We start from the raw sequence: 14,829 nt of genomic DNA, 5'->3' as shown, positions 1-14,829 counted from the left end.
AATGCGCAATTTGATATTTCGAAAAGAAATTCGCCTAATGGAAACACGTCAACTCCTATAAAGCTCATGTTTGATAAATGTGAGTTTTTGTGCACATTTGTAACAGAAACACAACTTCTATCTCCTCCTTGCACAATGTGTGTAAACAATATAAATCAGAGTACTCTGAACTGGACCCTCTGCTTTGTAATTCATAATTAGATTACTGTAATTATGATGTCACACACCTGAGTCGCACTGCAGCTTCACCCTGTCACAAGTGAGCCAATAAAAGGTTGTAAATGTGATTGTTGAGGCACCAAAGGTCAATAAAAAGACAGAAATTCAAAACTGGTGTCTGAGGGGAAGGGGGGCGCAATGGTGAATTGCTGCCCCCGGACCTCAATATCTCCTTGTTGCACCCCTGCTACTGAATCTGAAACTAAATTCAAATGAGGAGGAGCGTTTAATTCTGAGCATGGAGACAGCTCCTGAAACGCGGGGTGGACTTTCCACCTTGCTCTGCGGGGTTTGGTGCAGTGTGAGCCGTGTCAGATAGTACGGCGGGAGCCTCCCACTCCTCCTGTCGCTGCAACAACCGCGGGGCGAGCGAGTCCGTCGGTGTGCGACTCCACGGCACAGCAGCGGCTCCAAGCGCCGGCCGGCCGGCTGGCTGCCGTCCTCCGACCTCCCGCTCCCAGCATCGCCTGGTCCCCGCCCCGGCAGCGGCAGGAAGAGGCGGAGGAGCAGGAGGAGGAGGAGGAGGAGCGGGGAGAGCCTACATGTGTTTCCCCCGTTCGGTGATGTGATCAGCGGGGAGGCTCTGGCTCAGGATCCGCTACGTCAGATAGATTAGTCAAATAACCTCTCGGGGTAGGACATACCTCCTCCTCCTCCCCCTAACCCACCCGCCTCGGGCTTGCCTTGCTTGCATGAGTGAGACAGACAGACAGACAGACAGACAGACAGCGCTGACGGATAGCCAGAAAGCTGAGAGAAATAAAGAGTGCATCACTTTTATTTTTCTTTCTTCTTTTTTTTTTTTGGGTTGGGTGAGACGAGTGCGGTTGATCCTCCGCCAGCGTCTCCTCATTTCTCTCATCGCCACCATCCTCCCTCCTCCTCCTTCCTCCTCCTCCGATCCTCTCCTCTCTCCTCTCCCACCAAGCCCGGTGCGAAATGGCGAAAGAAAACGGCGAGTCCAGCGACGGGTCTTGGAAAAAGCACGTAGACGACATCAAGAGCATCTTCGACTTCAAGGAAGTCCTCGGAACGTGAGTAAAGGCGACGATCACAAAAGTTTGCAGACACAGAGAAAAAAAAAAAAAGAAAAAGAAAAAAAAACAACCTGCCTCATTGTGGCGTTTGAACGGAAACGAGAGAGCAGAGTCGCTGCGCTGCGCTGACTGACAGCTGTTGAATATCGCCTTTTAAACTTCTGCTTGCCCTCGCACAGATCGTCTCCAAACGCCTCATCGGCTCGTTTCTCATTCATAAGACGTGCTGCGTTATGATGGGAAGGCGCCGCTTCGTCGTGTCGTTTCATTCAGAAAAATAATAATAGCCAAGCAAACAAACAAACTGCAGCTGTTGTTGGGGCTCAGATCCACTCAAGACTGAATCCAGCGCTTTTGTGACTGGCAGCCATTTATTTAACTGTGCTCGCTTTTGCAGAGCGGCGCCTGTTTGCATACACAAACTAGCAAATGACAGCGACATGCATGCAGTCATCTGCAGCGACTTTAGTCACTTTCTCTCCTCTTCAGGAAGGAGGGGTCGGTGGAAGGTGCAGGTCTGAGCTGAGAAGCTGTCGCGTTTGGCTCCATGGTTTCCTGACCTTCTCATTGACTCAAGGGCCGTCAACTTTTCCTCATGTTGTCACATTCCAGTCACGGACTAAAAAGCATTTCATTGGGAATTTAAGTGCGCAGAGCAACAGGAAATATGTAAGTACAGCTCTGTAAAAAAAAAAAAAATTAAAGAGACCTCTGCAGTGGAGCCCATTGGAAACCTCTTGGTTATTCCACCAAATATTGATTTTTGAACTCTTCCTGAGTTAAAACATTAGTGTCGTTTCTAAATGATTGGGAACTTATTTGAGGTCTAAAAGCGCTGGATATTTTTCGTTATTTTGACTATTTCTCTATTTTCTGCAGATAAATACTACATTTTTGCTTGGCATTTCGGAGGCATGTTGCCAGTAGTTCATAGAATAAAAGGACAATGTTCATTTTACTCAAACATACGCCTATAAAAAGTTAAATCAGAGAAACCAATCATTTTCAGTGGTCTCCTAATTTTTTCCAAAGCTGTATATTCAGGTGTTTTTTTTTTTACTTGAATAGCCCTAAATTAAAAAAAAGCAACAGTGAAAACCCTCAGTGGTTCCCTAATTAGCAGTAAGGCGTCCACCGGTATCCACCAGCTTCAAGAAGATCAAAGATGCGACTTTATACTTTCTGAGATGCATGCGGACACATAATAGAGGCGCCTCTGTTATAGATCATTTACAACATCATTTACACATGCACAAAGAGCCGTAAAATACAAAAAATGCCGATTATATGTCATTTTTTTGCCACCATTTTGGCGCCCTCTCTAACATAGCGCCCACTGTGCGTCACGAATTGTGCGTACCCACTTTTTTTTTGTGCCACCGAAAACCAGGGGACACATCATGGAGAAGCTTAAGCAGCAACTTTCAATCTGTTTTCTGATAAAGCGAAGGACAGATGATGGTCGGGGCAAGACGAAAGTCAGAGGAAGCCGTGTCGGGGAAAACGTGCGGACGAAGGCAACATCAGACCAGATTTAAGCTTCTGTTGGCCTCAGTGCAAAGCGCTACGCATGCTAGACTGACGATGATGACGCTGCACATCAACCTTGACCTCACTATTCCTACCGGAGAAAGATGGTGGTGGCGGTATCACCCTGTGGGGATGCTTTTCATCATCAGAAACAGGAAAGCCCTGCAGAGCTGATGGAGCAACAGTGAAAGCACAAAATCATCCAACTTCCTTTCTTTTGATTTTGCTAGCGTGTTTCTTCTGGCTGAAAGTCATATTAAGATTTTGCGGAGGCCGGGTGGGAGTCCTGACTTTAATCTGTTGGATAATCTGTGGCAGATGAAGGTGATGGCCAACAGGCCTTCCGACCTTAAAGACTTTGAGCTCATCACCAAAGTTAAGTAGTGAAAGTAGCAGGGGAAACAAGGAAAAAGCGATTCATCAATTATGGGAACGGTTTGATTGTTCGAATGCCAATATTTCCATTGATTATTGAGAAGTGTTTAAGTAAAAAAAATTTAAAAGATCATTTTCTTTGTTCTTTTGCTCTTATGTTGGTCTGTGGCATTAAAATCCCAATAAAACCCACTAAACTCTGTGGTTGTGGTGGGACCAAAAGGGAACAAGTTCAGTGGGTGTGAGGACTTTTCCGAGCAAGACACTGTACAGCTGTAAACAGTTATGAGAACCGAGGGCCCCTTTAGATCAAGGTTTTTTTTTTTTTTTTTTTTTTTTTTTGTCTCTCGAAGCACAGAGCAGTCAAATTCCAGAGTTTATTTTTGTCTGCAGCGAGCTCAGTCTGGTTTTATCTTTTCAAAATCGGTAACGATCCTAGAGACCCTACAGAAGCCCATAACTCAGACTGGCGATGCTTTAAGGTGCTAACACACATTTTGTGCCGTATTTCTGTGACCCATTTCGTCCCTGAAGACGCGTCCGTCCAGCTCATGGCTCATGTTTGAGATTTATTGCAGAGGAAGAGGGCTCCCTATGGGAATTGGTCTGGGTTTTTTTTGTTGTTGTTGTTATTGTTTGTTTATTTTTTTCATTTTTGGCCACAAAAACTGTCTGTAAAGCATCACAGAAATGCTTACAGCTGAACCGCTTTTAATAAACGAGAAAATACACTCGTCCCTCTTAGTTTTCTGCCTCCTTTGGGCTTTTCTAAGCAACAGCGCCGAGCATGCGCCGCAGTTTTATTTTTTTATTTTTTATTTTTTTATTATTTTTTTTTTTAGGGAGCAACAGCAGCCGCATCGCAAAATCCTCATCCAGATGGCTGACTCACAAAGTCAGACTCCACGCTTCAGCTGTCGGACGGAGCGGTCAGTCGCTCCTACCTGGAGGGCAGCTCTGATCCCCCCCCCCCCCCGGGCTTTCACCCAGTGTGCGTGAGGAGTGTGTGAATAACGCGAGCCGAATCGCAGGCCAGGTGGAAAGAAACGCCCACTGAACACCCAGGTCACGTCTTCTCGCTTGTTCGCCGCCTGGCTGGCGCTGCGGCCCGGTTTGTTCCCGGGTCTTAATCAGAGGGAGGCTCGTTGCCTCACAGCGGGGCTCACAACAGGACACCTGGGTTAGAAAAGCCCAGCAGGCCGGAAGCTTTGCCTGGGGATTAAAAACGGAAGAGGAAGGCCTGCTGGCCAAAGGAGGAGAGAGATTATCTTCTTCCTCTCCTTGCTCCACTTAGGTTGGGGTAAAATATGTAGGGCAAGGCCTGGTTAGCGTTGTGCTCTTCGCTAAAGCCTGTGATGTAATTTAAAAAAATATATATTTTTTTTCTACATGAAATTAAGATGATGGACAAACCTGACCATCATCTTCATGAGACTGTCATTAGCTGAGTTCCCATTAAACTCAGCTAGAATTGCACAAATTGAAATTAGGAGAATAAATTTGCTTCGGATTTAAGAAATCGGAAACTCTGCGATTTAGAAAAAAAAAAAAAAGTTACAATTTTGGATAAAAAAACAAAGTTGTGCTGGGATGAAGTGGTTTTTCAGCCGTGTGTAGCTGTAACGAAAGCGCTTCTTTTTTCACATCACACAAGCAGCCGGCTGTTACTACTGGTGGAAACCACGAAGACAAGAGGAAGTAGTCTTCTTCCTGGTTTGTAGTTCCACTAGAGCACTCTTAGTATCACACTCTTCTTCAAACGTTGTGTGTCATTTGAAAGTGTTGAATCCATTGATCTTCTGTAAAATCCCAGATTACAATTTCCCCAAAACGCTGCATTTAGAGCAGCCTTTGATGACGACCATGCACTTCTTCACACGTGATTTGAATTGTGTTTCTTATTATTTAATGGAAACACCGCAATTGCAAAATTTTATTTTTTCGACATCGGCAGACTACACTGAAAGATTTGCGCATACTTATTGAAAAGCCGTGTCTTCAGTCGGAAGCCTCTTCAAATTCGTTGTGATACGGACCGCTACAGGAGATCTTTCCTGCCCACCGCCGTCACCATCTACAACAGTTCCTTGAGCTACAACAACATTTAATTTCCCTTTGGGATCAATAAAGTATTTTTGAATTTGCCAACTTGAAACACTGGAGGACTGCAAAATGAGCTGCTCGTTTTGCGAAAGGGAGCCCGATCCCGATCAGCAGCTGGAGGCCGGGTGCTGCTGCATGTGCGTGTTTGTGCACCAATTAGATATTGATGGCGGTCGAACAGGAAGCCATGGTGTGGGGGGCGGGGGCGTGCCACGAATGCTTTGGCTGCTCTTCTCCCACGTGTGTCTTGCTGTAGCGTTAATGAGATCTCCGTCACTGAATCTGGGGCCTGTCTTGCCTTGGAGCTAATTCCAGCCCCTTAAGCTGCTGATGCTCTGAGGAGGCAAGTTAAGTAAACGAACCGCGAGCACGTTCACAGATCCCCAGTGGGCAGAGTGTTGTGAAGCCAAAGCTCCAGCCACGGTTGCCTCTGCACGCCGGAGATCTTAAGAGCATCGCTCCAGGTATCGATTGGAATCTGGAGGCTTTGTCTTCTGTGATTAGCTCCCCTGAGTGAGAAAAAGTCAGGAAATAACGGAGTAAAAATTGCATTGATTGAAAACAACAAACTATATTAAGAACCTGTTCAGCAATGAAAATGAAAGTCCTCTTGCAGGTGCATCTTTTTTTTTTTTTTTGTCAGCCACAAAGTTTTTTTTTTTTTTAACAATAAAAATCAGAAAATTGTGCCAAATCCTCAATTTTCAAACCAAGTATGAAGCGTCCCTGGGGGATATGAGTGGACTTAAAGTATCATTGTGACACCTTACATCCGAAATGACTATTTCAGGTGCAAAATGAGCAAAACAACAGAGGATGAATGTGTAGAATAACCAGCACTTCAACATTTTTGTTGTTGCAAATACTGAAGTAAAGGAAAACCTAATCTGAAATCATTCTGCCCTTTCAAGTAAAACGTTTGCTGTGTTGTTTGTGGTTAACCCCACGCCAGGCTTCATGTGGAGGAAGCCCCTTTTTTTTCATGTAAATCTCCACATTATATTCCCACAACCTTGGAGGACGTACCTGGAAAAGGACAAAACCCAAACCACTTTGTTCATTTTGACATATCTTGGACTTTGTCTTAATCTTTTCACATTCTTTCAGCGCGTTGCCAAAGTTGTCTAGACTTCAGAGTTCAGTGAGTTGGTGCCGATCCAAGAGTGAAATGTTCTGCTCTTCTTGGGAGTTGAACACTTGTGTCGTCATCTTGGAACGCCGTTCCTGCAAGGGATAAACAATTCCAATCAATAGATTTCCATAAGTTGGATTTTAAACTCCTCATTGTATTCTCTGCTAACCTCACACTGCAGGTTTGGGCATCTAACTGCATAGAACCTGTTAACTGGATGTACACACAACTCCTAACGCCCCTGCTTCCCCCCCAGGCCTGCAGCGGTATTATCGTTTTTTAATATCGGACGACCTTTTAGGGTAAATACCTGGAGCTCTTTTTGTATTGTTTGTGTCTTTACAAGTCTGAACTGTTTCTGCAGTCTCCTTGGTTTTTGCCTGTCCAGTTGTTTGGTGCAGCCCCCATAAACGTAATGATTTAAACACTATAAACTTGTCAAAGCGTCTATCAGATCTTAGCAGCTGAACAGCTCACCACCACTTTAGAGTCTCATAATCTCATTTGTTGTGAAGCTGTTTATCTTGCCTTTCTGTCAGTGCAATGAGCGGTTCTCTCTCTGGACGTGCATTTGCTCTTCCGCACACAGAAATCTGGCCTCTTCCCTCTCCGCTGGCGTTTCCTGATAAAAATGAGGAACTGGAAAAACTCCTCTTAAGAAAACACGATTTGTTGTCCTTTTTTTTTTTTGACCTGCTCTTCCTTTGTCGGCACCAGTTATTCAGATGTTCATATTGCTTGGCAACTGCTTACAGTAGCTCAGGATTTCTGGTTGATCGGTGAAGGTTGTACACATCAGAGCTGTGAAATCTAGGTTCACTGGAAGACGATGGAAAACAAAATGCTTGACTCTAAATCTGTTGGTCCTGAAGCTTCGCTTTCTGAAACTTTGAGCTGTAAAGCACAAACGTGTGCATGTCACTGCAGCCGGTTTGAGTCTTGATCTATTTCCATCCAGTGAACTCAACATTTAAACCCAGCCAGCTGTATTACAGAACACAGTGCTGTCTAATGCCTCCTACTGAATGTTAATCCCGTCTGAAGTTCCCCTTTTTTTGTTTTTGGTTTCAACAAAAGTTTATATTTATGAAAGGGAGCTAAATTGACTTTTTTAAAAAGATTTATATTATTCTATAATGTCATGCGCTTTCGCCCCCCCCCCCTCCTCATCTCCCCGCACAGCTCCTGCAGACTAGCGGCAGCAGCAACTTGTATACACCTGGTGGAATTTCGCATCTGCTGAGCTCATCATGCTACAAACAGTTGTAAACAGCCTTGTTTTGATGACTGGTGACGATTGAGCATCAGAAAGCACAGGAGGTTCTTAAAGAGACAGAGGCCAGTTTCAAGGTGTCTGATACGGCTATGACGAGATTTAAAAAAAAAAGAAGAAAACGATAAGATAAAGGTGACGAGCGAGGAAAGAAGAAGCTGAGATAATCCACCAGGCTCACAGAAGGCCAGTTCAGAATAGTCCAATGTTTTGCTCTTAGTCATTCCTGGGTGTTTTCAGTTGTGTGTTTTGAGTCATTGTCCTGCTGGAAGACTCATGACCTGCAACTTAGAATAAGCTTTCTGACTCTAGGCAGCGCATTTCTCTCCAGAATACCTCGATCGTCCTGAGATTTCAGAGAGGTGCCAACAGTTTTGTCCACAAGTGTTATTCAGGTTAGAAAAGTTGGCTACTTGAATTTTAAAAAGTATTTATAAATTATTGGAAGACAAGCAAATGTCTCTATGGATTGGGCCCAGATCAGTCCGGACCTGCTGATCAGCTGTCAATGCAAAACTGTCTTTGCTAAAGATGTGCAAGAAACATTTCAAGACCTGCAAATAAACATTTTTTCTTCAAAGTTAATTCAAGTGAATTTTCTGTTTTGAGTAATTAAATGCACCAAAACTCAGAACTAAATATATTTTTTTGTCTATTAACACATCAACCAACAGTATGTAGTTTGATGCCCTTTAGTGTAAATTAGATAAATGTCTTAATTTTCTGTCATATTAAAAATTACTGCAAAAGCCAAACAACAAATCACTCTTTTTTTTATTTTTCATGCCTAATAGACATGAAAATAAAAATCATAATCGATCAAAATTGGAATCAACACCTTGCAGAAATCTGGAAGTTTTTATAGGTTACTTAAACCCCGATCAGATCTTACAGGCAGATCAATAATGAAAAAACTTTAAACTAATGGAACTGTGTCTGATCGGAAACTAGTTTATACAGCCACTACATGGGAAAGATGGTAAAGGCGGCTGAACAGAATATTTTTAAAAAAAAAAGGAATTATTTTTACACTTTTTAAAATAAATCGATATCTAGATAATCTTAAGAAATACAGGCTTTGTGTGTTTTATGCATGAGACCTGAGCTGTATTTGTCTGGAAATGTGCTTTTTCCTGGGCTGAACAAGCCATAAACGTATTAAAATCGATGATAATCGCCTCAGGGCAACTCGCTATGCAGAGAAAAATTAAGATGCTTTTTCTGCCTGAAAAAGCTCTGCATGCGCCACGCGGAATTGCTGTCAAGACCTTGAACGCTTTGAATACAGCAGCCAGGCAACAAAGATGTTCCAAGTCCTTTGGAAGACCACACATCGCCCGTCACCGTCCTGAGGCTACGCTGGCTGTCGAAGGACACACGTTTTTTTTTTTGTTTGTTTCTTTTTTTTTCCTTTTCTGGATCTTCTTGTGTTTATGGTCCTTTGTCCACACTGGAGGTGAAGGGCAAGTTGTTGAAAACCTCTTCGCTGAAATAATTGACCCTGTGGAATCTGGCGAGCCGTTCTGTGGCTGCAGAAAAACTGTAAAGCGTCATTTTTTTCCTGATGTTTCGGTCCAACAGGAAGAACTTTATAGTACGTACCACGTTTTTGCTGATTGTTTTCTAAGTAACCGTCACTGCAACGTTCACCACCCTTACTGCATAGATCCCCTGTTTGCCTGACATCATGTTTCTGTTTTCTCTAACCTCTATCAGATTTTTGCTGAGCTAAAAAAAAAAACAACAACAAAAAAAGCAAAACAGATACATTTTATATGTTGATGCGTTTGTGGAGCAAAATAAAAGCAGGAGTTTCTCTTTAAAATTGTAAGGTTGTTCAGTATTTGCCCTCCTAATCACATTTAGAAATGGGTGGCACAATTTAGTTTTCACAAAACAAAACATTTCCAAATATTTGAATTTTTATTTTACTTTTTGTTTTGTGTTTTTCTTTTACTGGCAAAGCACAGCAATATGTGGGCAAGAGGAAGCGGATTAAGAGAACAGTCTGGTGATATCAGCATTTTTCCTAGCTTGGCTTACAATAATGCTAGAGGTAAACCTTTACATTTTTATTTTTAAAAAAGGACAAGTTTTCACTCTGACACTTCCACATGCCCCGGACCATAGCTGCTGCAACCGATAACTCTGACATTCTTTAAATGTTGCTAAATGTCACATGGAGGCCGCATCGCCTCGCTTACATTCACTTCTTCACAGCTGAAGTTAGAAGCTATTGATTAATTCGCTGGCTCCTACAGTTTACTGTTGCCAGGCACTGTGGCACCTGTTGCCGTGACGCAGCGCTCTGTGGTTCTGGAGGATAATCAGACAGCACCCAAAGAGTTCTGGTGCTGCTCGGGAGCACCAGCGCAGACAGGAAGCCTGCAGTGACTGTTGAGAGATAACAAAGCTGCTTATAGCAACACCAGGACGTAATAGCCTACGTTAGCAGTAGCATTTTAAACTAGCTTCAGTGTTGAACGTGTAGCAGCAGAATGCCCAGTCGATTCAGCATTCGTTGTACATGTTGACACTTTGTTGATCTAGTTTGTTAAACAAAAAGTCTGTCATGAGGTAAAAGTCAATCACTCTTTTAAATGCTTCGAAGACCTCACGTCCATAATCAACAAAAGGTCAATGCTACTGATAAAATGAAATAATTTTCTTTGGGTGAATTAATGTAACAGTTTATGTACTTGTTAGACAGATTTATTGATGATATTGGTTGTTTTTGTGTGTGTGATGGATCTGGAGTCAGTAATCTGTGACTGTTATTGTTTTGTGGGGTGGATGGTTATTTAAAAAGAAAAAAAAAAACCTGTCAGCACAACTAATGGATCATTCTTTTTCTTTAATTTACATATCTAAAACATACTATAGAGCAACTTAGTTGCTGAGGTTTTTTTCTGGTATTGCTGAAGTTTGTTCCCTGACATCCGAGCTGATGTGCCCAACTTTTTTCGGTAACCCAAAACTAGATAAGTACAGACAAAGGAAATGACCAGGAAATGAAATGTACTCACTGAATCTGCTGTGGGAGTGTTTATAAATGTGACTTTATTATTATTATTATTATTATTATTATTTTTACAACTTTTGTGCTTTCAACCATATTTAAGGACCTCACTGATACTTAAAACAGCTACATTGAGTCTTCTTCTCACAGTGACAACTTCCACATCGAAGAGTGTTGTTGTCAACGGCTCACTGACCTACTTTTAGCATGTGGGTGATAAGCATTTATTAAGGTGAGAATAATTTGCTTTTCGCATTTCTGACTGATCGTTTACCAGCGTGGGCTGGTCAAGCTGAAAATCAGAGGATTCTGGTCACCCGATGATTTGTGGCACATCTTCACTTTCAGATTCTGCTGAATGACACATTTCTCATATTAGATGGTCTCTTGATAAAGACTGCAGCTCAGCACTGGTTGGATTTGTGGCTGTGATAGTTATGCCACTGCTTTGACTTAGCCACCCCAGCAAAACCAAAAAAAGAAACAGTACTATGAATATGTATAAGGTGAAATCAAAGGGGAAATTTACTATATTTGGTGGTGGCCCCTACTGAATGGCAGCCTCGCTTTTGCCAGTCTGCTCCAGGGCAGCTGTGGCTACAATGTAGCACACAGTATCAGTGTGTGAATGTGTGTACAAAAGGGTGAGTGACTGACTGTACTGTAACGCACGCTGGAGTCTCTGGACTTGATCAGAGTGCTGCTCACTGTTACCACAGATGGATGTTAAACTGATCCAGCAGCCTGATAAACAGACATAGACATGACAGATCAACTACAATCATAATCCACTGTAATCCTAATCCAATTAGAAGATACCTGAAAGAAAATTAGCAAATGTTGAATAATTAATTACTTTAATTACTACATACGTCCTTCTGGCTAAAAGGCAACATAGTGTGGAAATATGATCCGGGTGAATTGATTTCATATTGGTAACCAGGATCGGTGTGCGTTTTATTGCTATTTGGCGAACTCACAGCTAAATGCATAAAATCAGGAGGACAATACAGATGGCACCTTTGAATCCAACAGTGCAGAGCTAAAAAAATCAAGCTGCTTGAACCTCATTCAGAGGACACTCACTGAATGTGGCCATGAGGATGTTTTATGGACGGTTTTATCGGCTTTGGCCAAAAATGACCGAGAGCCATCGAGTTAGCCAGATATAGTTATTTTAGTGAATTTTCCTTTCTAACAATCCTAAGCCTGTATCATGTTTTACAATGACGTTCGGTGAAAGAGCGGTGAAAGTATGAAGCGACAGCAGGAAATCGGAGAAGTCCTGAAAACGTAGCATTAGCCTAAAACCATTTTGTTATTATTATTAGCTTTATGAGGAGGGGAAACAAAACAAAACAAAACACTGTATGCTTTTGAAACCGAAGCAGTGAGAAATGTGGAAAAATTGCAAGGGATTTGTGTTTGATTAGTGGAATAAATGGGTGATATTACGTAAAAACAGTAAATGCTTGTTTTTAAAGCATCCAAAATTAAATATATATATATATATATATTATGTAAGATCAATTAACATTTGAAGTATGGGAGAGTTTGAATTTATCTGTAACTAATTTGATGCATTACTGAATTTATGGTCACATCAGAGCTCAGTTTGGGTCACTAAGCGTTACATTTCTAAGACCAGAGTAAAATTGAGGTAAAAGTGAAAAACATTGGAACGATGACATTACCACCACACTTAAATTTCTGAAAGAACTTCTTAGTGAGATAAAATCTGTGCAACAATTTAAGTGTTTTTTTGTTTGTTTGTTTTTTCCAACACATTTTGCAGGGAATGACTTGATATCCCTGCGACAGACTGGTGACCTGTCCAGGGTGACCCCACCTCTCACCCGGAACGTTAGCTGGAGAGGCACCAGCACCTCCCGACCCCACTAAGGGACAAGGGTGTTAGAAAATGGATGGATGGATGGATGACTTGATATCCAAGTAAAATAGCTCTTTTATGTTGCACAGGCTTTTGCCCAAACATCCATCCATTTTTCATTTTAGGAGAGAAACCCAGGCCTCCACCTTTCCGTGACTCTCAGTTTGGGCCCGTCGCAACTAGAAGAGAACCCGTGGTAGACCCAGATTACCCTGGAGGGGATTATATGTCCCTTCTGACTTGGGAAGACTTTGGGATCCCCAAGAATGAGCTGGAGAGTGTCTCCAAACTGCCGGGCACCTGGTCTGAACTTCAGCATATTCTTATGGTGTTGTACACAATCGGAGCCAAGAAACAATCACATTTGATCTGTTTAATCACTGGTTCACTGCCACTAATGTTATACTCGTCTCTTGTCACCATAACAAAACATCTTATCTTTAAAACAAAAATACTAAGAATTTGTTAGGTACCAGTAAAAGTCAAAAACCCTAATAAAGATGCGACTGCGGCAGTTTTATCACAGTCTGATCCACATCCTCTCAACTAGGTGTGATCACAGGTTGTTGTTTTTACATCAGTGGTCACAACCTAAAAAAACTTTTGAGTTTCAGCGAGTACGTAGTCATCACTTATCTGATGAAGTATTTTGAAACCTCAAGACGGTTTGACCAAGCCGGTCAAAACAAGGCTCATAAAATGTCACCGCAAAGTTCAGAGACTGTCCGGTTTAAATTAACAAAATGAAAACACGGCTTCTTGTAGAAAGGGTTCATATCCCTAACGTGGACTTTTGTTAAGAGCGCAGCTTATGGAAGAAGATGAGAGCAAAGTTTAACTTTGCCGTCACCATAGCAACACCAAGGTGGTGGCAACTAAGAACCTGTGAGAGGCTGCAAAAGACTCCAGACTGATTTGGAGACGTTTACTATGTTTATTTATGGCTAAAAAATGAAAAAATATGAAGTATTAACACTAGTAAGTAACACTAGTTTGTGTTGCTCTACTCCTTAAATTACTGTAAACACTGGGATTTGTAGCTGTAAACAGGCAATATTTTAAAAAAGTTCAAGTGGTATAAGTGGGATACTTTTGCAAGGTATTCTTGAACAGGGTAGTGTGAATCCTGCCACTGATACATCAGGCAACTTAACACAGAAATAAATTTGTCAGTTGACGTGGTGAAAGGATCCTCCATTTTGGGTCAGGCTGTAGTCGTTGCTGCAAGGTGACTCTGACCGGGCGGCTCCCCGGCCGGCAGCTTCACCTTCATCATCATCAGCTCTCGACTTTTCCATCATGTTGCATAACCGCCTGCCGTGATGCATCTTACAGAAGATGATTCAGTGCGATTACTCAGCAGCAGCAGCACAATACCTGCACCGGCCTCCAGCCTCCAGGAGCAGAGCCTCAGTTATTCAACCCCCGAGCTCCTGCGCCGCCGTCGGCTCCTCCCCGCGTTTTTCCGCAGTCGGCCCCCAGCAGGCAGGCGGGGCTGTGAAAAGTTTTCTAGGCTGGGCTCGCTCTGCATCTGCAGCAACAGCCGCCGGTTTCACAAGGAGCCCACTTTCGCATTAGTCAGCCGGCTTTTGGCCTGGCTGTCTGCACATTGTGTGACTGCAGACTGTCACACTCTGCTCATCCAGAGCTGTGAGCACAGAGCGCTGCAAAGGAAGCCTGCATTCATTTGTAATGCATAACAGGTCGAGATAAGATTGAAATCGGATGGAGATTTTTCTGATGTCTGGTGCTGAACTCGTTAAGATGCACCGCAGCCACACGCATAAGTACATCAAAAAATATATACAGTTTTCATTTAATATATATATATAAAAATCATCTGTTTTCTCCCGTTAATCACCTTCTGCTATCCATTTGTTGGTCAGGTAATCCAAAAATAATCAACATATCAGCCCTGCACTATATTGATGTCAAGCAGAAAGAGCTGAGCTTTTCACATGTTGATGTCAGAAGTATTTTTTAGCTGCAGATGCATCCTGTAGCTACTGATGCTCAATCGTTCATTATAGGAAAACCATGTTGTTACATTTTGAGCAATAAAATATTTAGATTCCCACTTAAAAAAAGGAAATTATTTGTTTACATGCATCTTTTAATGGCTAAAAGCAAACCAAAAAAAAAATCTGCAGAATGTGACAATTTTTTTTATCCAATTAATCGACTAGCTAAAAATAATCGTTACTTTGCAACAGAGCAGCTCACTGGATTAAATGTTCGAAAACTGTTGGC

At 42.4% G+C, this 14,829-nt stretch overlaps 1 protein-coding gene across 1 annotated transcript in view; it reads left to right on the top strand.

The window, feature by feature from the left end:
• Positions 1 to 56: 56 nt before the first annotated feature.
• LOC102229393 (calcium/calmodulin-dependent protein kinase type 1D-like) overlaps positions 57 to 14,829 on the top strand; it is a 34,858-nt gene continuing 20,085 nt past the window's right edge. Inside the window, exon 1 of the mRNA XM_005796293.3 lies at positions 57 to 1,253. Within this exon, the coding sequence (XP_005796350.1) occupies positions 1,159 to 1,253 (95 nt within the window). The 5' untranslated portion in view covers positions 57 to 1,158. The remainder of the gene's footprint in view (positions 1,254 to 14,829) is intronic.

The sequence above is a fragment of the Xiphophorus maculatus genome, chromosome 2 (genome assembly GCF_002775205.1).
Source record: "Xiphophorus maculatus strain JP 163 A chromosome 2, X_maculatus-5.0-male, whole genome shotgun sequence".
In the NCBI taxonomy this organism is placed as follows: domain Eukaryota; kingdom Metazoa; phylum Chordata; class Actinopteri; order Cyprinodontiformes; family Poeciliidae; genus Xiphophorus; species Xiphophorus maculatus.
This window is presented reverse-complemented; position numbering and strand designations above follow the sequence as displayed.